A 25,705-nucleotide genomic window follows, 5' to 3' on the forward strand; every position below is an offset into this window, starting at 1 on the left:
GGGGGTCCTGGTGGACAAGAAGCTGTCTTGTGAGCCAGCAGTGTGACCTGAGGGCCAACAATGCCAGAGATAACCTGTGGTAGATTAGGAAGAGTATTGCCAGCTGGTCAGAGAGGTGATCCTGCATCTCTGCTCAGCTTTATCTATCTTATCTATCTATCTATCTATCTATCTATCTATCTATCTATCTATCTATCTATCTATCTATCTATCTATCTATCTAAGGAGGTTGCCAAGAAGATGGACCAGGCTCTGCTCAGTGGTGCTGAGGACAAGAGACAATGGGTAGAAACTGATGCCCAGGAAGTTCCGCCTGAACACAAAGATAAACTTCTTTACCATGCAGTGACCGTGCACTGGAACAGATTGTCCACAGAGTGCGTGGAGTCCGCAGGGAAGTGGGACCAGATGATCCACTGTGGTCCCTTCCAACCTGCACCATTCTGTGATTCTGTGACATCACACAACCCCCCTCAGAAGGGCTGTCACTGGGCCACCGTGGGCTCTGGGGCCAGGCGGGGCCGGGTTCAGCATGGTGGTTCCCCCCATCAGCCCTCCCCCTGTTCTGCTCCCCCAGGGGGCTCCTTTAAAGGACACCCACAGGACAGGAGGTCCCCTCGAGGAACAGGATAAAAGTTTATTGTATGTAAGAACCAAACCCATGAGATATGTACATGTATTTACATGACAAAATGAATAAGCCTAATTATTTACAACAAGGACCATCCTTCACAAATCTGTACATCAAGAAGTGATCGTGAAAATATATTTACACACGGAATCCAGCAGCTGTGGGCATGACAGAGATGGGAAAAAACAAAACCAAAGGGTGAGGTGAGGGGCACCATGTAGTCATGGACCTCAGCAGGGCTGGGTGTGGAGGCCTGTGCTGGCCTGCCCAGACACTGTCCCCACTCTTCAGAGTAGCAGTGTGGACCCCTGGCTTGTTGTGTCCTGGAGAGGTGGGTGGTAGATTTGAGGTGGCTGCTTTTCCTCCTCTTCATATCAAAATTGCCGACCTGTGCCTCAGTGCCTTTCTGGGCTGTCTCTCCTTCTCCTGATGCTGGGCGCCTGGTCCGTTCCCTTGCCCCACAGCCCCTGGTGGGACGCAGGCTGGGAGCTGGGGTCTCCGAGGGCCTGGGGGTGTTTACAGCTCACTGAAGCGCACCGCTGGCTCCAGCTTGTGGGACAGAGCAGTGAGGACCTTGTCGAACTTCTCATAGCGCTCAGCCTGGCTGCTCTCAGCCCCACGGCTGCCCCAGAGCAGTCGCAGCTGGAACTCGGTGCTGAACACTTCCAGCAGCTCCGCTTTGCCCTGGAAACCTGCAAGAGGGAAGAGTCAGTTCCCTGGGATGGGATCCCCTGCACCCGTGGGATGCTTCATCCCATTGCTGGAGCTGCACACTGGGAATGTGGCAGAGGGAAAGGGGCTCTGCTGTCCCTACTGCTTACCCTGCAGCTTCACCTCGGCATTGGTGTGGTAGAGGCCACCATGGTGAGCCACCATCCGTGCTGCCTCCAGGTGGGCCATGACCACCTCCACGCCGCTGTCGATGGCCTCCCAGGGCTCGGGGCTTTCCATCAGAGCCTCGTTCCGCTCCAGGAGAGTCACAAGGGGTATGATGTGGGGAAAGGTGGTGTTGGTCAGCGGCGGCCCTTCTGGGGAGAGAGGCACTCTTAGGACCCCGCATGGCCCCGTGACCCTGCGTGGCCCTCCCCATCTCCCTGTGGAGTGCTCATGTGGCCAAAGGCTGCCGTGACACCAGGCTGCCACCGTGCTCCCAGGAGAGGCTTTAAGGCTCAGCTGGACACAGCAGCTGCTCTGTCTATTCCATCACTGTGCCTGGGGCCATTGCCTTGTCCAACACCAGCTCCTCCCAGCCAGGGTTTCTGGCTGTGCTGGGAAGGGAAAGCTGACAGCCATGCTCAGGCTGCATTTCCTGGGGCTGCAATGAGGAGCATGTTTGCAGACCACAGGGCACCAGGCATTAGAGACACATGCATTTTCATCTTTCCATCCGGCTGCCCCGTGCCTTGGTTTGGCACTCACCGCCATGCGAGCACGACGGTTTGGCTCAGCTGCTGGGTTTATTTAGTTATGAAACACTTCCTTGGGAAGGAAGGGGCAAACAAGGCCAGACGGGCTCTGCTGAGTGCTGGGGTGGTTCAGCAGCCAGAGGGTGTCTGGCACTAGCTGGGAGAGGGTCAGAGCTCTCAAACAGTGACCAGACAAAAGTGGGAAGGAGAAGGCAAGTGAGACAAAGGGGAGTTGCTCCTGTTACCTTTCCCTTCATTCAGGTTCTTCAGGAATGGCTTAAGCTTCTTCTCATAGAGGATTGCACCCTCTGTGTGCCGCTGCCGCAGCACCATCCAGGTCTGCTCCAGCCGGGCGATCTGAAAGGAGATGGGGCAGGTAGAAGGTGCTGGGGGCAGCACAGCTTCCAGGCACCAGAACAGCCTGACCCTGGTGCCACAGTCCCCAGCCTTGCACACAACAGTGCCTGCTGCTCCCGAAAACAGCCTCCTCCACCAGTGCTCATGGCCAGACACGGCACAGCTCTGGCATTGAGGCTGGGCTTAGGATTTCTCCCCCTGCCTGTGCCCCAGGACAGCAACTTCCCTGTGTCACAGCCGCCTTGAAGATGAGATGCAGGGAGGGGGCAGCCATTCCACCTCCTTTGTGCAAGGCAGGAAGCAAGACTTCCCAGCTGGGCTCGATTTAAAATTGAATTTTAATCTCCTTTCATCTTCCAAAGGGAGCAGTGTGGCCCGGAGACGCTGCTGCCACAGCCTTGAGACTGATTTGTATTGTACCGGAGGGCAGATTCATTTCCTCCCAGGAACACAGCCCAGCGCAAAACAAAAAGCCCAACCACCGAAAAACAATTGGATCCTGGCGGGACTAGGCTGTCTGCTCCGTGGAGGGGATGGCTCTTCCCCTTCCCTGCTTGCATCCCAGCGGATGTGGCCCCATGCCTCCTACCCGGGGTATTTTCCCCTTTCACCCATCCCAATGACTCTTGGACCCTGCAGGACACGGGGAGAAGGATGCACTTGGAGCAAGGGGCAGAGCCCAGGCCATGAGGACTAAAGGACTGTCCCTGTGTACCTGTGTCATTTCCAGGGCGCTCATTACAGCTGCAAAACTGAACATGTTCCCCATGGTGCTCTTCAGCTCGGCAGCCAGCTGGATGGTTTTGTGGAGTAGGGCTGCCCGCTCCTCCGTGCTGCCTGTGCAGCCCAAGATGTCCACAGCGATCATGATGGACATGGTGTGAAACCTGCCAAGGGGCAAGACACAGAGCGGGGTCAGCACAGGGAGGGGGATGCTCTGGGGGCTAAGACAGGGCTCCTCCTCTCCCCTCCCCTGTGCTAGGCTGGGAACACCCTGGACCAGGCCGTGCAGGGCAGCCCGGTGGGCTCATCTTGGCCACGCTGTGCCGTACCGTTCCAGCAGGTCCAGGCGGAGCTGGTGGCCGTGGGGAAGGGTGAGCAGCTCCATGCCAGAGCTCACCCCCATGAGCCGCTGCATCTCCACTGTCACACCCAATATCCGGGCGACCTGGCAAGGAAGGTGAAAGTTGATTAGACCTTTGTTAATTGAGGAGAGGCTGAAGTGTCCCGGGCAGCCTCTTGCCCAGCCCACCCTCTGCCTGCCCGGGCTGATACACCACGGCAGAGCCCAGCAGGGATGCTCCAATACTCAGGGGCTGTCGGATGTTCAGGGATGCGCTGATCCCTGCCAGCCCAGATCAATCGGAGGGCAGCAGTGCCCATCCCTCCCTCCGGGCCCTGGCCATACCAGGCAGTCCACTTTGGTGATGTGTTTGGCCAGTGTCTTCACGTCCACCTCTGCCAGCAGCTCTTTGACTTTCTTTAGCACAGTCATCTCCAGAGGTTTGTTATCCAGGGGGATGAGCAGGGACTGGAAGGCAGCAGGGTTGAAGGAGGAGGTTTTTTCCATGGTGGGGGGCACAAAGCCCGTGTAGTCCAGCTCTGCTTTCAGCCTCTGCCCTGCCTCTGCTTCCCCAGAGCTGTTCTCCACAGTCCCTCTCTGTCCTTCCTCCACCTTTAGCCTCTCCACGTAGCTCTTTGTTGGTAGCTGCTTGGTGTCGTGGGCTGGCCGGTCCCTGCTGATGGGCGAGGTGGGGTGCAGCTGGCAGTAGTGCCCCGTGTCCGGGTCGCTGTAGCTGCTCACGGAGGGAGAGGGGGAGGCACGGGCGTACCCATGGCAGGGAGTCGAATGGGAGCTGTGGGCAGGGTCTGGAAGAGGTTTGCTGTTGTTGCCATGGCACAGTTGGGGTTCGCTGGACCTCCTTATGACTGGAGAGGCTGGAGTGATTCCAGATGCTTGGCAGGCATGTGGCTTTAGCCGTGTGACTGTAGGGAGCAGAGGAGACACTTATCAAAGCCTGAAGATGCACACATGTATGTGCAGATGCAGATGCAGCAGCCCAGGGACAAGGAGCACAGGGAAAACCTGGTCCCAGGACAGCTGCACAATGATGCAGTCGAGGACTGGGCTGAAGTCCTTCCCTAAGGTCCCTCTCCTCATGTCCCTGCATCACAGCAGTGCCAAGTCCAGGCGGATCCACTGTCCCCGGAGGGATGGAGGGGCAATGCTTACCTGTGCTGTAGGCAGGTGATGCTGGGTTCTCAGAGATGGGGGACATCGGGGAGTGCAGGTCTTGGATCTGGTCCACGCTGACAGCACAGTTGCGAATGATGTCTCTGTGGTGGGGCAGGGACACGCTGGGGAGGGGGCAGAGGGCACAGGTTAGTCCCTTAAAGCAGGGCCTGGGCAAGCACAGAGGGGCTGGAATGTTGCTGCCCCAACACTTCCCTTGGATCATCACCTCCTTCCAGAACTCCCCACAACAAGTTCAGCTAGAGCAGTGAGTGGGTAGTCCCTGCAGCAGCTGGGAGCAGAAGGGGTCACTACCCAGTGACCCCCATAAATCACAGACCTGCCTGCAGGAACCCTGGTCCTACAGAGGAGGGCAGAGCAATGCAACAGTATGCCAGGCCAAACCTGGGATGGGATGAGTTTGGTCCACTCCAGGGTGCTGTGGGGAAGTGAATCTAGCAAAGAAGTAATGGACCGTAGTTTTCTAGGGTTGTGCTGCAAAGTGGTATCTAACGCTGTGTTACTCTATTTCTACCTGGAAGCTGTGTTGAGCTGGTTAGGTGAACTGTTCCTCTGACCCAAAGCTTAGGAGAGCTGGAAAGTGCCTGGAAATGGGACTTGGGAAGTTACATAGCAAGCAACGAGGTCTTGGGCCGGTGGGGCAGCAAGCGGTGGCCTGATGCAAACACTGTGTGTCAGTGGTGCTGCAAAAGATGCTGAGTGCAGGGAGGGTTGCAAGGAGTTAATTCACTGTCCTTCCTGCCGTGGGTGAGGGCTGGGCTGCTGTGATGTGTTTGGTCTTGAGCACTGTGCCTCAGCAGTGGGAGGAGGATGGGACAGCAGTGATGGTGATAAGGGATTTGGGGAAAATGTGAGTGATGAGGAAAGACTGATGGATCTGGGCTCTTCTTCTGGAAACACATACGCTCTTCTGGAATTCTGAGTGTTTTCCTTTTCCCAGCCATAACAGTTGGTTGCCTGTTTTCTGCTGGTGCCGTTCTCACCCTGCCCTTGGGCTCAGAAGGTCAGGGTGGTGAGAAAGCAGCTTGGCTTAACAACAGGCTGTGTCCTGCTGGAGGCAGGGGTAGATGGGTCTGCCCTTGGCTGCTGCATGTGATGATATGTGTGGCCCTGCCTTCCCTGCAGGGCTCTGGGCAGCCTGGGACTGCCAAGAGTGAGCCATACAAAGGAAGTCTCCTCCTCCACCTCTGGAAAAGCCCAGCTGGCCAAGGTTAATGTGAACAGCTCAGCTTTGTGAAGGCTGTGATCCAGAGTCTGTGCAGACTCCATCAGCCCAGACCCATCGGTCTCCTCCTGCCCATCAGGCTTTCAGCTCTGCCTCGGTAACTTCGTGCAAATGCTGAATGGAAAGGGCGCTGAAACTAAAAGGGCCATTCAAAACCAAACAACAAGTGCTGTCTTCGTGTCTGGGACTGACTCTCCTCTCACGTTTGCCTGGGAAAGCTCAGCTCCATGGCTCTAACAAGCCCTGACATGCCAGTAATCCTGGACTGGGTGATTGTAAAACACCCTCTGGCTTCTGGCCTGCGATGCTAAAGTCATGCCTGCTTGCTGTGCGTCTGCTGGGGTAGCTCAGCATGGCCAGCAGCCAGCCTGGAAGAAAACCCCAGTTCCAGGTGAGTACTGGTTCTTCCCTCCATGCCTCTGCTGGTCTCTCTCTTCCACCCCTGATCCCCAGCCTCTACCCTGTACCCAGAGAGCAGCGACTGAGCATGTCCTGCCTCATTCCTGAGGCTGAGCCTCTGCTTAGCTGAGCTGCGATGAGCCCGCATGCTCACCTGGTTGGGCACCCCTCAGCCCTGGTGATCTTGTCTGCGGTCAGACCGTCTGTCATGGTGATGCTCCTCCTCTTGATGTGCCCCCCTTTCTGGGTGGAGGGGCTCTGGGGGCCGCCATGCTTCCCGTTGGCCAGCCCATAGCTGGCTTCCAGGTAACGCAGGGGGAAAGTGCGGTTGATGGGGCAGTAGATGATGGCCCCGCTCTGCTCCGAGATTGCCTTGCGGTTGCCCACGTAGAAGCGGACGAGGGCGGGCACGTTATCAAAGCTCTCCTGCTCGAAGAGGTACTGGACGTGGGTACGGCTGTCGCTGGACTTGACTGTCACCTTGTTGATCTTGAAGTGCAGCGGCTCGTTGCGCCAGCGGCACGTCAGCACGTAGTCACCCAGGCTGGTGAGCGAGTCGCGGATGAGGAAGTCGCCATTCCTCTGCACGAGGCTCTCGGACACCTGTCAGGGGCACAGGGCACAGCTCAGCCACAGCCACGCTGGATGGGCCACAGGGCGTGAGTGGATGCTCTGCTGGGGTGTTATTTGGGGCACTGGTTGTTCCCCTTGCCCCTAGCTCTGAGCCACAAGAGGGAATTTGCTGCAGCAAAATCAGGCAGCTCAGAGCCAATGAAGCCCTGGACCGGATGTTTCCCAGGAGGACACGCTGGTGGTTCTGTGTGGCCTCAGAGCGTGCTCTCCCACAACATTCGAAGCAAAGGGTGCCCGGAGCCACCCACCTTCCCCATCTCACCTCCCGGGGGATGCGGCCGTGGTACCAAGCATGGCTGCGCAGGTCGGTGCTGCTCAGCTTCAGCTCCTCTTCCAGCTCCTTGTGAAGCTTTTCTGGGGACGAGTCGAGAATGTATTTCTCCTTGGAGAACTGTACAGGAGAAGACAGAGTGTCAGGCAGTGCAGGGACTGGGGAGGGAAGGGCTGGCAGGATCCCTATGTGGGGACTGTGGCACCTGCCAGGAGCACAACTGTCCCCAAAGGCTCAGCTGTGTGTGAGGATTACTGCTTGTGGCAAAGGATGTGATAATGTGCCTGTCCATGGCCAGGTCCTGGCACCAGAAGCACTTGGAGGGTCTTCTGGTGGCGTGTCCCTATTGTGCCTGGCCACCCTGTGCCTGGTGTGCTGCCCCTCTGCCCCAACTAAGAGCTGAGTGCGGTTAGGCAAGAGAAAACCCCTTAAACGTCTCTGGGGTGAACTGCCATTAGAAGCACTCTTTCAGAAGGAAGCCTGCACTATTGCTCCTCCTTTAAACATCTACCACAGTTCTCCTTTCAAAGGGTTAACTCACCGTGTTTAGCCTGATGGCAGCATAAATAGTAATGACAAATGAAAAGGGAACCTTCTACATCGAAATTAGCTTTTAGAAATTAGCTCTCACCAGCACTGGTGCACCTGAGCCTGGAGGATGCAATTTGCCCCCTCCTTTCCCCTGGAGAGAAAACGGATGATGGCATCATGTGTCTGTTGGCTGGAGCCTGCCTGCCTCTCTCCCTGCCTGCTGCTGGGCCAGTATTCACAGGGGGCAGCTGCTGCCATGGTGAAGCCAGTGGATGTTTGGGGACATGAGCACAGGTTTGGGGTTCCTGTGTGCTTCACATGAGGCCAGTTCTCCTGTTTGACACAGTGGCTTTGAGGTGATCCTGCTGTGGTACATCACAGCTGTGTGATGGAGCAGGGCCTGGGAGCCAAGACTCCTGGGTTCCCTCCATATCCCAGAAGGGTGCTGTCCTGAGGGGGGATATGTGTGCTACTGCCATGGACTAAGAAGCTTGGATGGGGCTACTGGGGTGTCCTGTTCCTCTGCTCCCAGGAACGAGGGTGGCCTGGCTCGCCTCTGGTGGCAGTGCCAGCTGTAAGGAGGCAGCAAGGGCTGGCCCAGCTCCCTGGGGCCTGTTGGGGCAGGATTCTGGAATTGTCTCACAGGACAGGCATGGGCTTGAAGCCCTGCTGACACTGCTCTGGTACTGCCAGAGGAGCAGGCTGGCACTCATGGCTGGCCTTGTGTGGCAGCTGCTTCCCCAGAGCACAGGGGGCTGCAGCCCCATGCCAACACCTCAGGGACTTGCCTTAGAGCTGACCTCTGCCCAGTGCCTCATCCTCTGTGTCCGGTATTGATTCCCTCTGCTCCTCTGCTGATTGTGAGCAAGGGAAAGTGTAGAGCACTGTGCTGCTGTCCTGCCTTGTACCCATTGTTCTTGCAGCGCTCTTGGGACCACACGGAGTCCCCCAGCAGGACCCTGGCCCCATATCTCTCCTTCCCCAGAGGATATATTCCATCCCTCCTGGTAGCTGCATTCATTCCCAAACCAGGCAGAGATCCTGTCCTGGGGACCCTGCTCCAGCCTGGGGAGACGGAAGGAGGCAGTGGCAAAGGGCCTGTGCACTGGACTGTGCTCTCCAGGACTTGCTCTCATCAATCTTGATCTGCCTTTATTCCTCCCTTCCCAATTCCTGTCAAGTCAAAGGTGGTGGGAGAGTGGAAGCAGCCTATTAAAACAGCACGGATTGAACTCTGATTTGCGCATCCAACCACGTTTATTCTCCCTATGAGAGGGTCCTGTTGACTGGAGCTGCAGGGATGTGTGGATTGTCCCCCCTGACCAAGGGCTGCAGGGAGCTGAGCACTTGCTGCTGCTCTGGGCCCTCCTGGAGACAAAGCCACGCGGTGCTGCTGAGCCCGATTGAAAACAAATGGGAGCCTGCGGATGCTGCAGGGGTCCGGCCGCCTCCTGGGGGGCCCAGGCCGAGCAGATCCTGTTTCCATGGTGACAAATCCATTGCCACGGAGCAGACCTGGCTTGGCCCTGGGGTGGTGGGGGACCCTTGACTGCAGCAACCTCTCTGTGACACAGTTCCCCCCAAACTCTGGGGGATCAAGGGACCCCCCAGGAACCTCTGCCGTCTGTGCAGGTGAAAATCGACAGAGCGGAGCTGAGAGCAGTTTGGATTACAGCTCTCCCCCCACCACCCCTGGAGCAGGGATTAGTGCCTGTTCTGCTCAGCATTGTACATCTGGGTTTTCCTCCAAATCCTCCCCATGTAAACGTGCAGGGTAACAAAAACACAAGCCCAGCTGAGCAGTGCCCGGTGCCTCCAAGCCCTGATTTGGGCAGCAGCTGGCTGGCATCCATGCCAGGAGCCATGAGCTAAGCTAGCACAAGAGAACAGGAGGTTTGGGAGAGGCAAGGAAGGTTTTGCACCTTGCAGACGGGGGAGGAAGCCCAGTTGTGAGCAGACAGTGTCCGAACCCACCTTCTCCAGACATGTGGAGATCACAATCCCTTCGGCTCCTTGCCTGGGTAGTGAAATCCCACCTGATTTGCACGGCCACCAAGAGGCCACTGCTTGGAGTGACTGTCAGGCTATACTGGCTGGGGAGGCAGCATGAGACTGATCATGGGGAGCCCTTTTCCTCAGTATGATGTAACTGACACCGGTCCTTGTTGTGAGTCTCTCACGCTACTCCAACACGCTGCCAAAATCACCTGCCTGCTCCTCCCCCTGTGTGAGAGAACTCCCCACAAACCCTTGGTGCGAAAGACCCCTGGTGCTGCGAAGGGCCGTGTTTCCTCCGGAGCCCTTCAGCAGCGCCCGAGTTTCCCCCGCTCCGTCGGGAGCGTGTCTCGAAGGAGCCCGGCTCGCGGGCTGCCAGCTGGCCAGGCGCCGAGGCGCTGGCAGGGCCTGGCATGGCACGGCCTGGCGAGGCGGCGCGGGCCAGCCGGGCGCTGTCAGGAGCGTGTAAGCGGATGTCTGAGCGCCGCGATGAAAAGGCGTCGCTTGGCGCTCTCGGCCGTGCCAAGGGAACGTCTAAAGATGCACGGCCCCGTGTGAGGTCTCGCATGCTGGCGGGTTGGGTGTGGGGAAAAGCCTGGACTCCCATTAGCATCTGGCTGGAGTGCATGGCGCTTGGATACGGCATGAAGAACCCCACGGCATCTTCCAGCTGAGCGGGAAGAAATGGGGATTAGAGTGGTTCTCCAAACCGGCCATACCAGACAAACCAGCTCAAAATCTGCCAGAGATGATGCCAAGCTTTGCTTGAGGAATCCCAACCAGCAGCCAAGCTGGCTCGGCTGGAGAGAGTGCCCCGATGGGCTGTTTCACAGTCCTGGGGCTGGGGAATCCTCTGCAGCAGCCGTGCAATGGGGCAGCTGCCATGAGAAGGCAATTCCTGAGGCTCTCCATCCCTGCCTGCTTCCCTGACTCTCTGTGCTGCTTTCTTGATGGAGGAAGCGATTCCCAGCTGAATGGCAAGGACTGGAACTGATAATGGAAGGGCAAGAGCTGCAGGGATGGAGGGTGCTGATGCCTGTGGTGTGTATCAAACAGCAGCTGTCACTGCCTGTTCTAAGGAGAGCTTCAAAGGCTGGCGTTTGGCTTTCCATCTGGGCAGAGGCAATCTTATGAAACTGCTTTCCTGCTCTCCCCTCCCAACCTGGAGGAGTTGCAGATGAGGATGAAGTCAGCTTGGAGAGCAAGGTGTACTCACACCCCACCCTGCTGATAACATCTGACTAACCCCAAGGCACCAAGCACATCTGCTCTCCCTCCTGCTCATGCTGCCTACCTACCCTGTGCTGGGACCCTTGCTAGGGAAATCCCAGCCCCTTCTGGAGTTCTCCACCCCTGCTCTGGCTGCTGGAGCACCTCTGGGGTCTGGGGAGCAGAATTGTGAGGAAATGGTGTAACAAGCCATTGGGAAACACGTGTCTGGGGAAAGCCACAGACTTGCATGAGGGGGTCTTCTCTGCTTCCTCCACATTTGGCAATGGGCTGCTTCAGTGATGTATTTTGGAGCAAACATCCTTGCTGAGCATCACAGCAAACCCAGGAACCATTCTGCCTGCCTGATGCAGGACTGCTGCACTTACCAGTCCAGGCACCACCCGAAAATGGTTACTCCACCCTGCGTGACCACGAGAAAATCCCAACACAAACAATCCCCAGGTTGTTATGGGCTTGCTCTCAGTCTGTGTGTCCTGCTGTGAGCCAGTCTGTCCTGCTGATCTTGATATCCATATGGAAAAGAAATCACTTGTTCCTCTGTTCTCTCTTGCAATGAGTCTAGGAACCTAAATGGCCTCTGAGCAGGCATCAGCCTATCTGTCCACCCCATAGGTGACTGAAGGCATCACTTGGTTATGTCACATCTCCATTAGTCCTCACTGAAAGCAGATCTTGGCTCAAGATCTTTGTTTTGGAGTTCAAAGCCCTTCCTAGGACTAGTCCTGCCTAACCTCATGGTCTGCTCTCCCCTTGCCTGTGCTCCTTTGTGACAGCTCTGGAGCAATTCTATCTCACTGGCAGGGGTGGGGTGCAGCTGGGGTTGATGGCCAGGAACATCTGGGTGCTCTAAGGTGGGACAAACCCCCCAGGCCGTGTGGCGGGGTGGTGGCGTGTGCTGCTACTGCCACCCCGGGGGAGCAGGTCTCCAATGCAGTGACGGTGTGTGTGTACACACATTTCCATCCATCTATATATTACTTATCTCACTCCAAGACGGCGGCAGCGGCTGCTGCTGCATCCCTTTTCGGAGCTGCTATTGGCCAGAAATGATGTCAGTGCTTCCCAGGCTGGGTGCACCGCCATTGGCGGTGAGCAGGGATGCGGCTGTCAGCTGGAAGTGCTCCAGTCATTCATGGGGACTTCAGTGTGTGTTTGCTGGGCACGCTTGGACACAAATAGATGGTGAAAGATCTGGCAGAGCCAGGTGAGCACTTAGGGCTTCACTTTTAACTCTTTCTGGGGTTGGGATGGAGTGCCCCTTCATCCTTTCTCACATCCCCACATGAGAGCCAGATGCTCACCTGTCCCTCCCTTGTTCCGGCAGCAGCTGGCTAAAAGCACCCGCTCACCCCCTGCAATGTGCAGCACAAGGGCATGTCCTCATGTTGTTCAGTGGCCTTTGGATGACTGGAAAAAGCCCTGCTGCTTTTCCCTCTTCGCCCCCACCAGCAATCAAAATCCCTGGCTTTGCGCTGAGATCAGCCGCAGTCATGACAAGACTTGAAATGCTGCTTCTGGGCTCCGTCTTACCCAGAATAATCTCTCAAGCCCGGCACCTACCTCGCTCAGCAGGAGTACTGGATAAGACTGCCAGCTCTCTTGGCTGCTGGCTCCCTTCTAACTTGCAGTACACTACAGCTCGTGCTTCAGAGCCTGCTTGGCTCCTGCAGTCCTAAACACCTTTGCTCTCAAACTCAGTAAATGAGGGAACCAATTCCCAGCACCATGCCCCCCTTGTGCAAATGCCAAAAATAGGACACCTACACTTGTGCCCAGACAGTGGCAGTGCTGGAACCATCACAGGACAGGTGACAGATGGATCTCAGCTTTCTCTCACCAGTCAGACCTGTGCAGTGCAGCGCAGAGATGGAGACCCGGGCCAAGAAGCTGCATGTTCATCTGGGCTGGATCTCCCTCCTGTGCTCAGTGATGCTCGGGGCACATGCCACCTTTTGGGGGATGCTAAATGCTCCCCTTCATGAGGTCTGCTGCAGGTGAGGGCTCCCGGCAGAGACTTTTCTGCCTGTCAAAGCGCTGGTCTGGGGGGATGCGGTGGCTTCGGCTGCGTGGCCCTGGCTGCAGGGGGGCCGAGCTCTGCCCCCCGACCCGGTGCTCGGCTCACCCCGCGCTCGCTGCCGCCTCGTTGAGCGCGGCCGGCGCGCTGCCCGCACCAGCTTCGTGCGAGCGGGGGCACCGCGGGGCTCCCCGAGAGGTTCCCCCACTCTCCAGCGCTGCACCCGGGGGTCAAAACAGCCCCCGGCGGGTTCGTGACCGGGGGTCTCCCGTACGCTTCCCCTCCCACTGCCCCCGCCGCCTTCCCCACGCGTGCGGCTGCCCGGCGGCACCAGGGGGGCTCCGCGCCGAGCGCAGGGCACCCGGTGCGGTGCCACCGCCGCCCCCGCTCACCTGCACCTGCATGAAGGAGCCGCGGTAGAAGCAGCAGGCGGCCGCGGACAGGGCGCTCCAGAGGCTGCACCGCTCCGTCATGGCGCGGCGCGCCCGGCGGGGGCTGCCCCGGCCCGGGCTGCACCGCCGCTGCCTCCGCCGCCGCCGGGCTTCAATTTCAGCCGCTTCCCCGATTACCTCATCCCTTGTCGGCTGCGAGGGGCGGGCACGGTGCGGCGGCTCCGCCCCGGCCCGCCCCTGGGGGCCGCCTCGGCTCCGGGGAACCGAGGAAGCGGCACCTCGGGGGGAAGCGGTGCCCCGGCTGTCTGCGCCCTGAGGGGGAACTGGGAACCGGCTCCTCCGAGGGGAACCTACGCTCCCATGCCGCAAAGGGAACAAGCATCCCTGAGGGGATCGGGCACCCCGGCTGCCTGTGCTCTGAGGGGAACTGGGAACCGGCTCCTCCGAGAGGAACCGGCACTCCCATGTCGCAAAGGGAACGGGCATCCCTGAGGGGAGCAGGAACCCCTGAAGGGAAGCGCCAGTCCTGTGCTGCAAAGGGAAGCAGCATCCCTCAGGGCATCGGGCACCCCGGCTGCCTGTGCCCTGAAGAGAACAGGCAACTCCGAGGGCATCGGGCATTCCTGAAGGGAACGCGCACCCCGGCTGCCCGTGCCGAGTGGCGCTGGTTCCTCTGAGGTGACTCAGCTCCTCAGAGGGAAACAGACACCCCTGAGGGGAAACAGCACCCCTGGCTGCCGGTGCTCTGAGAGAAACTGGCTCCTCGGAGGGGATCAGACATCCTGAAGAGACCCAGCACCCCTTTTCTCCCCATCCCAAATCTGCCTGCTCTCCCCAGTGATGCCCCTGGGTCAGGGGCAGCCTTGTCCCCTCTTGCGCATCCTGTCTTCCTTCACTCCCACACGGCGATACCTTTCTGGGGGATACACCAGTGCCCACCTCACACGGCAGGGATCCAGCTGCCTGCTTCCTGTGTAGGCTGTCTCTGACTTGTGTTTAATTAAGGCTCTGCTTCGGTTTAATTAAGGCCACAGTATCACGTATGGGATGTGCAAGGCAGCACAGATGACTCAAAGCATCGCTTCAGCCTTGACTCTTGAACAAATCCCCCAAACCCCTGCCTGAACCCACTGCCAGCAGCAGCTCTGTGCTGGAGACAGGCAGGGGCTCCCCCAGCCCTGGCAGCGACAGGGACCACCTACACCTTGCTGTTTTCCTTCCACATCTACCCTGCACTGCACGGCCTGGATTTGGCCGTGCTTCGGGGCTTTCACCCTCCCCTCTGCAAAACGTGTCCTGGCCCAAGGAGCCCCATGGCTCCCAGGCGACGCTGTGACCTCGGAGAGGTATTCCTGCTGCCACCGACCACAGAACCCTGCAGCCTTCCTGCTAATTAATTCAAACGAGCCCCTCACATTACCAGGCAAGGAGACAGCATCCGAGGCTGATGAGATACAGGTCCCTGCCTGAGCAAGCGGCTCTTCCGCGCAGAACAAAGAGCTCAGAGGCGCTGGCCGGGCTCTCACTCTGCCCCCGGTTTTGCAGGGGAGAGAGGAGACAGGGGAGCAGCACGGTTGAACAGCAGGACAGGGCTGAGGCACGGGAGAACTGGTGGCAGCACACCGGCTGCCTGCAGGCAGGGAACATGGGGCAGCAGGTCTCATGGGTGCCTGGAACCCCACCAGCATGGGCAGGGAGCACGGACTCTCCTCCTCGCCTCCTGCCTGGGGCTGAGGGACAGAGCAGATGGCACTGTGCAGGGACATGCTGCTCCAAAAAGATGCGATGGTGAATCATCCTCCTGCCAGGGCTTCTCCCCTGTGACAGGCTCCATGGTTTCCTATTGAGGCTGTCACCAAAAAGTGAGCAGGAGCCTCGTGGGGTGCTGCAGGGTGAAGTCCTCCAGCTGTGACTGTGCTGCCCCTCCTCACAGGGAAGCTGAAAATCCCTGACTGAGCTCTCACAGGACGTGTGACAGCTTTACTGGTTGCTGCTCTCCCAAAGAGTAATGTCTTCCCACAGCTCCTTCACCTGCACAAAGGGCAAAGCTGGGGTGGCTGGGATGTTGAAACAGAGAGCTGGGTGTGCAGATCCCCAGGCAGCTTGGAAATACCAGCCCTTAGGCTATTATTAAAGCACATTAATTACCAAGTGCTTATTGATCCTGGCTTTCCAACCCTCTCTAGCTCCCGGTTGCATGTCTAATGAGGCCAGGCTTGGTGATAGGAGCACCAGCCTTGGCCATTTTGCAGCTGGAGCTCAAGGGATGATGTTTGGCAGATCCTGGGTGCACACCTGGACACAGACCTGCCTTGCTCATGAGGGCTTTGCAACACATCCTCTCCCTGTTCCTGACTCTCTCCTTCACCGGTCCTTTCTTCCTGTCTTTCCTTATCCCTCAGCAGTGTTTCACCTGCTTGTTTCCCTCCCAGCTACACAGAGCAGTGGCAGATCCCAGCCCCATCCTCCCTTGCTCCAAAGGCAGGCACAGCAGCCTCTTTCCCACCCTAAATCCTGCAGGACCTGGGGCTGAGCACTGCTGGGTGCTGAGCACCCTGCAGCTGCATGGGCTGCCAGCCAGGCACAGCGCCTGTGATCAGCTGGAGTGTCCCTGTCATCCTGGTCACTCGCACTCCAGATAATTACTAATTTGACTAAAATAGCTGCTGTCACTGCAGCCATCAGTTGCTTTGCTGACCAAAGAGAAATGGCATATAAATCACAGCCCATGGGCTGTTTCTGGACACCATGGGGATGGATGAGAAATAAAGTGCAGATAGCTCAGATCTGGGATCTGACTGGATGGTAGGGAATTCTCCTGGCTCACCAAAAAGTGCTTGATCCCAAAGGCAGAGCCATATCCATTGCTCCCCACCTGTATTTTTTCTGTCTATTAAATCATGAGCTGTAAAATGTGTCCATCTCTGGGTGCACACACTGACAGTGCCAGAGAAAACCCCTCAAACCATTCTGTTCCTCCCCTTACCCCTCCTTGCCCTCACGGGACTTTTCTGTGGGAGCAGGAGTTTCTCTGCACATCCCGAGGTCCCCATACCAGGGCCCTTCCCTGCACTGGCTTTGCAGGGGAAAATGAACTACATCACAGCCAGAGCCAATACGCCCAGTCAGAGCTTTGTTGTCCTGGCACACATCCCACTTCCAGCCCTGTGAGCTCCCATTCTGCCAGTCCCACATGGCTTAAGGGCGCAGAGAGGAGAACATCCCACCCGTGGGATCGCTCTGCTACACGTCAAAAACCTCATCTGACCCCAGTGCCCGGGGGCTGCCAGCTGCCACACTCGGCATGTGGGGTCCTCATTAGCTCCAGGGATGGACACACAGGGAGGGAGGTGACCCCTGTTGGAAGCAGCAGATGAGCTCAGGGTCCAGCCAGCTCTCTCCCAAGCTTGCCAGTTGTTGCTGCCACAGGAGGTTTCCACATTTCCACGTCTGGCTACAGCCACCACCAGAGGCCCCAAGTCCAAAAGATGAAGGTGCAGGGCTCTGTGCTAATTAGACCACCCAACAAGCTGGGCACCTCAAGTCACTTCCCAACAACCCCATCTGCCCTGTGGCAGACTAGATTAGATCCCCACTGGGCAACTGGACTCAGGAAGCTCCAGCTCTCCTTAAACAAACATCCCAAAGGCCATGGCATGGCAGTGACCACCCTGTCACTTCAGTGGGTTTCGGTGCTCTGTGCCCAAACCTCACAGCACCCCTGCCACGCTCCTGTGTGCCTGCCTGGCCCCCATCGTGCCAGCAGCCTCCTGCAAAAGGGCCGCTCTCCTCCAGAGCCAGGCGCCTCACTAATGAATTTCTGGCCAGACATGAAGAGTCCTCAGGAATGTTAATAGTTTGCTGAGGATAAGCAAAAGATTTGGAGAGATTTACACCAACTTTCATGTGACAGCCACGAAAGTGGCTCAAACCCTTCCATTTCTTTACGTGGGGGCGGAGGGAGGAGGCTGCGTCTGTGGGCGTTCACAAGTGTCTGGGAACACGAAATGCAAGCAGCTCCTGCGGGAACAGCATTGGGACGACCACGTAGGGTTTGTGTCTCCTCTGTCTTCCCTGGCCTTTCCAGAAATATCTTCCACGGCCAAAGAAAGAGTCCAGAGGGGAGGAGGGGTACAGAACTGAGCAGCGTGCTGGTGTAAGACCTGGACAGTTTCAGGGCCACCATCCCCTCTCCACCCCTGGCACCCAGCTGGGACAGGCTGTGATCACGCTCCGTGTCTTACCTTGACGTATTCACTGCCAGACTCCAGGCCATCGTGGTGGCTGAAAGGAAGAGGAACAATAAAAATATATAAGTAAAGAGCAGTAAGTCATGATATTCAGGTCGAAGGCAGCGGTGGCACAGGTCGGGGAGCTGGGGTCTGTGCCCCTTGTCTTGCCACGGTGCCAAGAGCATGGACATGGTTCTGGGAGAGGTTCCCAGGGCCCCAGCACTGTTCCTGCCTGCTCTGTGCCCACTCTCAGCACAGGGCTTATCCTCCCTAATGCGATCAGGGGAGAATGAGGCCTTTTTAGAGGATCTCGCCCCAAATCGGCTTGGGACCGTGTGAGCTGAACCAGGGAGACCCAGCAGCCAGGCTGGGGTCCCCGCAGGTCACAGTGCTGGGGGATGCATGCCAAGGTGGGGGGCCCTGGGTCCTGTTCCCTGGCAGAGCTGCATTCCCACTAGGCAGCTGTTGGGACACGCCACCCAGACAAGCATTTTGTACTTTATGGCTTTGTGCGACCCTACAGAATTCAAACTCCCACCAAAGCCGGGCCTGAACTGTGATGTCCTGACTGGGACTGCTCTTCATGCTCTTATAGGTCCAGGCACGTGTCTGTATGGAGGAGTCCCAGGGGAACAACAGAGAGTTCAAAAGGAGAAAGGCTGTAACAGCCTGAGCTGGGATGTGCTACCTTGAGGTCTCATCTTTGAGAATAAAATACAAAAATACAGATTTCTTTTAACCAGAATCCAGAACCTGTTGCCTCCCCAGTGCCAAGCTTCAGTATGGAGATCCCGCTGTTTGCCAAGCTTGCCTGCCTGAGCACAAGGCAGCAGCAGGGGCATGGGGATGGCAGGCTGCCACACCAGGACAGGCAGCTGCAACTAAGGAATAGCCAAATCCAAGGTCATCATAGACCTGGGATGTCCCTTCCCTGCCAGGAGCCACCTCGTCAGACACATACTGGGAACTGCTGAGGGTCCTGCACACAACTTCTCCCTGAGACTCACTCTGGTAGCAACCCTGGGGAGCCAAATTCCTCCTCTGTGGGCTTTCTCCAGGTTGAAGGTGGTGCCTGGTGGCTTCCCCAAAGGGAACCAGAGGCAACCACTGCCAGACATTTTTCCACTGGACATCCCCCACGGCATTACGGTGGTTTGTGACAGGGACTACATGAATCCCTTGTAGTGTCCAGCCCTCCAGAAGACAATTCCCACTTATGGAACCCTTGGAAGTATTTAAAAAACATGTGGATGGGCACCTTGTGCCCCAGTTTCCTCCTCTGTAGAGCTGCCTCCAGGGAGGTTTTGGCTGGCAGTGCTGCCAGAGGGGTCTGCAGGGAGTGTCAGGCAGTGCCTGCGGGCAGTGGTGTTTCCCCGTGCCTCACGCACGGCATTTAAGGACACGGTTTAGTGCTGAACATAGCAGGGTTGCCGTTTGGATTCAATCTCAGTGGTATTTTCCAACTTTAACAATTCCATGATTCTCCAAGCCCACGCTGCATAAACCGCATCCCCTGTTGTCCAGCTTGGGAGGGGGAAAAAAGGGCTGGAAACCAAGCCCATATTTTTTTGGAGGTGAAGAAAATAGCAGAGCATTTGGGAGCGGGGATGGATGCAGACTCCCCTGGGCAGCTGCGGGCTGCCTGCCCACCCCGGCGCTGCCTCTCCAGCCTGTTTGCCCTTCACACGCTGCAGAGCTGCCTGGTGCTGCTAGAGCCGTGAGAAAAACCGGCAGGAGGACGGGGGGCCTCTGGGCAGGAAGTCGGGAGCATGGGAGCAGCTGGGAGACGCTGCGAGGGCCCAGGCAGGAGAGGCCCCTGTGCTGGGGAAGGGCAGCAGCTGGGACCGCAGCCCCCCTGGTTCTGCACATTCCTGGAGGAAACGGCATTTTTGGGGGTAGACGAGCGCCTGGGAGAAATTCCAGGGCTGCCTTTGGAGTGCGGCCGTGGCTGAGCTGCCGGGACCCAGAGCTACGGCCGTGGTGTTGGGGAGTGGGGGGTTGGTGGGGTGGCTGCTCCCTTTGGGCTCGGGGAGGCATCACCATGACTTGCAAATGTGCCAAGCTCCAGGCTGGCTGCTGGGAACAGTCCAGGAGGATCCAGTGGGTCCAGCCCTGGTTTGAAGCCTGGGCTCTGCTTTCCTTGGGACACTGGTACAGGCTGTACCCCAGGGGAACCAAATCTGGACACCTTGTGCCCCAGTTTCCCCTCTGTAGAGCTGCCTCTAGGGAGGTTTTTGCTGGCAGCGCTGCCAGAAGGGTCTGCAGGGAGTGTCAGGCAGAGCCTGCGGGAAGCGGCGTTTCCCGTGCCTCACGCACGGCCGCGCGCACAGGGAAACCGAGTCACGTCCGCCCTGTGACCTGCCAGCGGTCATCTCCCGTCATCAGCGTGTCTCTGCTGGAGTCACAGCCACTGCCTGAGCAGCTCCACAGGCTGCATGCCACTCCCTGTCCCACAGCAGCACGATTTCCCCCCTCACGGGCCTGATTCTAGGAAAGCCCTCCTGTGTTCAAGCATCCTCAGCCCACCCTGTCTTGAGGACTGCCCTTCCTAGAAATACTCTGGGGGGGCAGGTGGAAACATGCCTCAGGGCCAGATTTGTTCCCCCCCACCAGGGAACACGCTGCTGCCATGGCCTGGCAGGAACAGACTGTCCCCATCCCCAGGGATGTGCCTGCACGGGAGGAAGGGCTGGGGCTCAGCATTATCCCGGTCCCACTTCCTCCCACCCGCCCCACAGCAGGGCCTGGCCTTGGGATGGCTCTGGCAGACGGCCGCTCCCTGAGCCAGGGGCTGTGGCAGGGGCTCTGGGTTACAGTGTGGAGGGGCTGAAATAACCCCGATGCCAAGACCTGCTCTGGTCACTCTCGTGCCTCAGTTTCCCTGGCAAGCAGCAAGGCTTCACCCATCATCGGGGAAGCCTCACGGGATGCAAAAAAACATTTTTTCCCCCATTTTTTGGGAACCCATTTCCCAGATTCAAGACACCCATGTGACCCACCCATGCCCCACTGCTGCTTGGCTCCCAGCCACGCTGGCTTGGGATCTAAGTAATTTCTGGGAGACAGAGGGTCTGGCTGAGCTCTCTGCTCCCTCCTCGGGGACTCTCTGCCACTGCTGGGGCTCTGTGCTCACCGAAGGATGTGGCAGCGCCACCAGCCCCCCAAAACCTCCCAGCCCCTGGCTCCCCGAGCCAGTCGCAGCCCCTGGCGCCGGGTCTGCTTTGGTTTCAGCAGCTCTTTCCCTGAGGAAAACACCACCAGGGGCTGGGGGCCTCGGCACCCGAGCAGCGGCTCGGCTCCGGCATCTGCGTCCAAGTTTTGCGCCCGCCCCAAGCAAAGCCCCTTCCCAGCCTCTCCCTCCCCATCCCCTCCGCTGCGCTGGGGTGCGAGGGGTGGTCGGGGGGGCCAGAACCCCTTACCTGCCCTGTCCCAGGGTGGGAAACCTCCTGCCCAGCGCTGTCATCGGCCCTGCGGGATCCAGCAAGCGCCTCAGCTCGGGGATGGGGAGCAGCTCTCCCGCGCTCTCCCGCCTTGCACTGAGCGTCGGGACTTCGGGGCGCGCAAGGCGGTGGCGGACCCTCCTCCTTCCCGTCCCAGCCCTCCTCCGGCCCACCCTTCGGGCCGGCAGGAATGTGTGGCCGGCACAGCCCGACTCTCACCGCCGGCACGGATTTCTCCTCCTCACTCCGCTCCCGGGACCACCCGGAGCTCCCGAAGGCTCAGTGTCAGGAAAAGGAGCCCCCGGCCCCGGGGCGGTGCAAGAGGAACAGGGACATCAAGGTGCACAGAGTGCACAGAGTGGAGAGTCAGGCCAGGGAAAGGGGGGAGAAATGTTCTCAGGAGAAATTTGGAGTCGCCTTTGCCTGTGTTCCCAGTCCCGCACACCCTTCTGGGCTGGGGTCGCATTTGGCCCCTTATGCCCCGATGCCATGGGGCTGGGGAATAAAAGTCCCTCTGCTTGATTCTGCGGTCAAAACTCTCCAAAAAAATCCATCCATCATCTTAGAGGGCTGAATCTCCAAATTCCCCCGGTGGAGGAGATCGTGCCTGGGGTGGGGGGTTTGTGCCCAGAGTGGGGGTTTACTGGCAGGTGATGAAATGGGGATAGAGTGACTGGCTTCAGGATTTGCCCCTGTGCCTTGGGAGAGACAGTGCTGCTCGGCAGAGAGGGAGAGGATAGAGGGGATGGAAAAGAGTGAGAGGCGGAGGAGGCGGTAGCAGTGCTGCTGTGAGCTCTCCGCAGCAGCAGCACATCCTGGTGCTGGAACACAGCCGCCGCAGGACAAAGAGATGCCGGGACAGAGCGGGGCTGCGAGACGTTTCCACCCCGTCCGGAAACAGGAGGGAGCAGAAATCCCACAGGAAACCTTGTTCCCATGGAGCCGCTGACCTGACCGTGCTCCAGCTGTGCTGTCCCACTGGCCAGGTGCATCCCGCTGGCACTGTGGGCACGGGGGGACATTGCAGTGGCCCTGGCTTGTCCCAGCCCCCTCCTCTTGCCCTGGAGGGGCAAAAAGGGGGGTCATAGCAGAAGGCAGAGCAAACCTCAAGGGCTATACCTGTCTGTGGAGATCTTGTCAGGATGCTCTTGTCCCTTTTCCAGCAGATCCCCGTCAGTGCTCTCTGCTCCAGCTGCTGCGTCAGGGCTTGTGGTTTGGCTGGGGTTTGGAGCCAGGCTGGAGCTCGGTGCCTCTGTGCTAGGGCAGGAGACATTTCCCACAGGCTCCTGGTCTGTCCTGGCCATTGCTCCCTCCAGGGTGTCCCCAGGTTCAGCTTCTTCTTCCTCCTCCTGCTCTGCTTGTCCAGCAGCAGAGGATGAGCCTGTGTCTGGGCCAGGGGTGCTGGATGTCTCAAGGCACCTGAGGCTGGGGAGCTGGGCTGTCTGGGGGGTTTTGTTGTTGGGAGTCCGTTTCTCCCAGCAGTTCTGGCTACTCTTGTCTTTGCCCAGGTTCTTCCCTGCCCTGCCCAGATTCACCCTGGGCATGGTGCCCATGTGGGAGTACATGTTTGACGACTGGGCGTAGGGGCCAGGGCTCTTGGGCATGGTGTTGAGGTCATCCTGGGTGCTGTCAAAGGGCTCTCCCAGGAAGCCGTGGGAAGGTGGGAGATGTGGCTTGAGACTCTCGGCAGAGCTGGGCGCCACAGAGACGCGCCGGAAGGTGAAGGAGCGGGGGATGCTGCTCAGGCTCCCAAAGCCTTTGAACTTGAATAACACTGGCAAGGAGAAAGGAGTGATGAGTGTGGGGTTGCTGCTGGCACGGTGCGGTGATGGGGGGTCCCAGAGCTCCTGGTCCTGGGTTGGGGTGGGCATGGGGCACTCTGCAGGCTGGTGTCACCCAGTTACACCCACATCTGCAGTCCCAGCTTGGCATGACATTCCTATGGTCTGCAGTGTATATGATGCTGCTTGAGGCATCTCTGCTGGGTACCTGGGAACTCTGCCCTGCTCCCTCGGAAAGCAGAAGTCTCCTGTGCCCTGGCAAATCTAGCAGCTGCATCTTCCCACCACAGCTGAGGGGAGGAGCAAACACCCAACCCTGGCAAGCAGGCAACTCTAGAAATTATTTCTGCCTACCTATTTCCTCCGGGGGACTCTGGGCAGGGCTGTGCCCATCCCCACAGCCTCAGGGCAGCCCTGCAGGATGCAAGAATGGGACACACGGCATCTCCCCAGGGAATGGGGGTCCTGGACACACGTGACCTGCCCACATGTGTGTGCCTCGCCAGCACAGCGGAGCAGGAACCAGCCACGGGCGCTGCTGCGGGCGGGAGATAACCTCCCCACTTCCTCGCCCGGCCCCTCGCCAGCTACAGCTGCCACCTGCAAGTGCTGAGCATGAACATATTCGCCAGAGAAATATTTATAACTCCGGCGGGCAGCTTTGCATTTCACACCTCAGCCCCAGCTCAGCTCTGTGTGTTGCTGCAGCGCAGCCTTGGATGGAGCCGGCGCCGGTGCCGGTGCCGGTGTCAGTACACACGGTGGGCGAGCCTGTGGCCGCGGTGCTGTTGAGCAGTGCTTCCCTGCTGGCCCCGAGTGCTGTGGGTGCCACCGGGGGTTTTGCAATGTTGATGCCGCCCTGGGGCTCTGCAAAGCACTGCAGATTTGCTGGGGCAGGAAGCGACACGTTGCAGAGGTGCTGAGCAAGGACCCGGGTGTCCGGAGCTGCTCAGCCTTCGGATTCCCACCTCCAGCTGCCTCGTGGGCTCTGCGGGGCATCCCTGCAGCTGGACAGGGTGAAGGGGCTGCATCCCAAAAAGGCAGAAACCTCGTGGCCTGAGTGCAGTTAGAGGCAAAACTACTTTGTGCTAAACATCCCCTTGGAGTCCAAGCATCTTCTGCTACCTGCCGCTCCTGGGGCTGCTGCGAGGTGGGAAAGGCAGCACTGGGCATTTTCTCCATTTCCCCAACACTCCACCACAAAGGAAAATCCCAGCTGGGATGGGGCCGCGGGTTTGGCCAGCGGAGGGGTCCCGGGGGAGCGGAGGGATTGGCCCCTGTCTGGCGCCGGCCCCGCGGCAGGAATGCGAGAGAGCACAGCCCAGCGCTGGGAATGGGGTGAAGGCCACTGCAGCCTCCCCCCGGGGCTCCAGGGGAAAGCCGAGGTCTGTGAGAAAGTGCAGAGCTCACTCCCGGTGGGTATCGAGCACTTCCTCCCAGAAGAGGCAGTGGGAATCCACTCCCGGGCTCCCTCCCTGGCTCCTGTGTTACCCCCGTCCCTGTGCTGCAGGAGCACCCTGGGGTGAGAGTCCTAGCTACCCCTAGCACCCAGCACCAGCTCGTACCCCAGCTAGGCACCCTGAAAGGTGTGATTTAGGGAGTGAAGACCCCCCCAAACCCTGCAGTGCATCCCTCTGGTCACATCCCAGCATCCAGCACGGGGCTGGGCTGCAGCAGACTGGTCCCAGTCCCAGCACCCAGTTCCTGAGTGAGTACCCAGCCCTGTGGATGGAAACCCCCAAAAACTCTCACCGCAACGAGTTTCCTAACAAAAGCAAAGCCTGTCACAGCTCCAAACATCTCTGGAAGGCATGAGCCCATCTCAGGATGGGATGACCCGGGGAGCGTGTGAACACACACTCACACTAACTCCCACACATCCTCCTACCCACCGAGACGTCCAGGTGAGCACCCCATTGCCCACCCAACCCCATCCCATGGCCACTTACTGAATTTCTTGAAGCCCCGTCGCTTCTGGCCCTCGGCCATGGCCGCGCTGGTCCGAGGCCGTGGGGACCGAGAGGGACAAGTATAAAACTGTGAAGCCTTTCCCTGCCCGCTCCTCCCTTCCTGCCCCCCCGCAACCACCCTGCAGTCACTCATCGCTCGCTCAGCGTTTCCTCCCCAGTGTTGTCATCTGCTCCCTGCCCCGCTGCTGTCCCTGCCTGCCCTCATGCTGTCCCCACAGCTTCTGCAGTCCCCGTGGATGCTTGCACCTGCCTGGCTGCTCCAGAGTCACCTCTTCACCCCAGTTCAGGGATGTCTGGCAGGTGTGGACAACCAAAAACCTCTGGGTGCCAGCTCTAGAGGAAGGTGCCAGCCCTAAAAGAGGGTGCCAGCTCCATGGAAGAAGGTGCCAGCCCCGGAGGAGTGTGAAAGCCCTACGGACGAGGCTCCAGTCCTGCAGACAGGACTCTGCCATGCACATCTGGTGCTCAGCCCCTGTGGGGTGAGAGCTGGATGGCATCACTGCCAGCAGGAGCACTCCCCTCTTCTTTCATTCTAGGGATATTGGCATGCTCCACAAGAGTGTCTCCATGCAGGACAAGGTGGCCTGGACCCAGCAGGGGTCTGGTGTCCGCGTTTCCCATTCTCAGGGAGCTGGTGGCTCCCATCACCAGGATGCTGGTAGCCACCTTTGCCAAAGCTTGGTCCTTAGCTCCCTGTGCTCTCCACCTTGGAGATCAGTTTCAAACAGAGCCTGAGATCGAGCCCTTTGTCCTGCACCTGAACACAACCATGGCCAGGGGAGGAACTCAGGGTCCCCTCAGTTCCAGACCCTGGAGACCTCCTGCCTGGCCATGGCCTTCCTACGTCACAGCCGCGGCTGCAGGAGCAGAAGTTTTGTTTAACTCCTGACGCATTTAAGTACACACGGGGCACACGGCAACGCGCTTTAGGGCCACCGGCA

General features: G+C 58.7%; 1 protein-coding gene across 4 annotated transcripts; it reads right to left on the minus strand.

Annotated features, from left to right (window-relative positions):
- Positions 1-612: 612 nt before the first annotated feature.
- Positions 613-24,803, minus strand: SH2D3C (SH2 domain containing 3C). Of its 4 annotated transcripts, XM_040083358.1 has the most exons (12): positions 24,744-24,803; positions 22,133-22,787; positions 17,586-17,625; positions 7,168-7,296; positions 6,427-6,875; positions 4,628-4,752; positions 3,803-4,380; positions 3,447-3,562; positions 3,110-3,281; positions 2,283-2,394; positions 1,453-1,659; positions 613-1,323 (listed from the first exon to the last, which is right to left on the minus strand). In XM_040083358.1, the coding sequence occupies exons 1-12, from the start codon at positions 24,781-24,783 to the stop codon at positions 1,148-1,150; spliced, it is 2,799 nt and encodes a 932-aa protein (XP_039939292.1). In that variant the 5' UTR covers positions 24,784-24,803; the 3' UTR covers positions 613-1,147. The 4 variants fall into 4 exon arrangements, with proteins under 4 accessions (XP_039939292.1, XP_058279099.1, XP_039939294.1 ...); XM_058423116.1 differs by lacking the exons at positions 22,133-22,787; positions 24,744-24,803 and adding an exon at positions 20,993-21,121 and having other exon boundaries at positions 1,453-1,656; XM_040083360.2 differs by lacking the exons at positions 22,133-22,787; positions 24,744-24,803 and adding an exon at positions 20,993-21,120.
- Positions 24,804-25,705: the final 902 nt, after the last annotated feature.

Source organism: Hirundo rustica, chromosome 20, assembly GCF_015227805.2.
Source record: "Hirundo rustica isolate bHirRus1 chromosome 20, bHirRus1.pri.v3, whole genome shotgun sequence".
Lineage (NCBI taxonomy): Eukaryota > Metazoa > Chordata > Aves > Passeriformes > Hirundinidae > Hirundo > Hirundo rustica.

Coding starts and splice junctions, on each gene's coding strand:
- SH2D3C (XM_040083358.1), bottom strand. CDS start 24,783: ATGGCCGAGGGCCAGAAGCGACGGGGCTTCAAGAAATTCA. Junction 17,626..22,132: donor GACAAGATCTCCACAGACAG/GTATAGCCCTTG, acceptor TCTTCCTTTCAG/CCACCACGATGGCCTGGAGT. Junction 7,297..17,585: donor CTGGCAGTGAATACGTCAAG/GTAAGACACGGA, acceptor TCTCCTGTACAG/TTCTCCAAGGAGAAATACAT.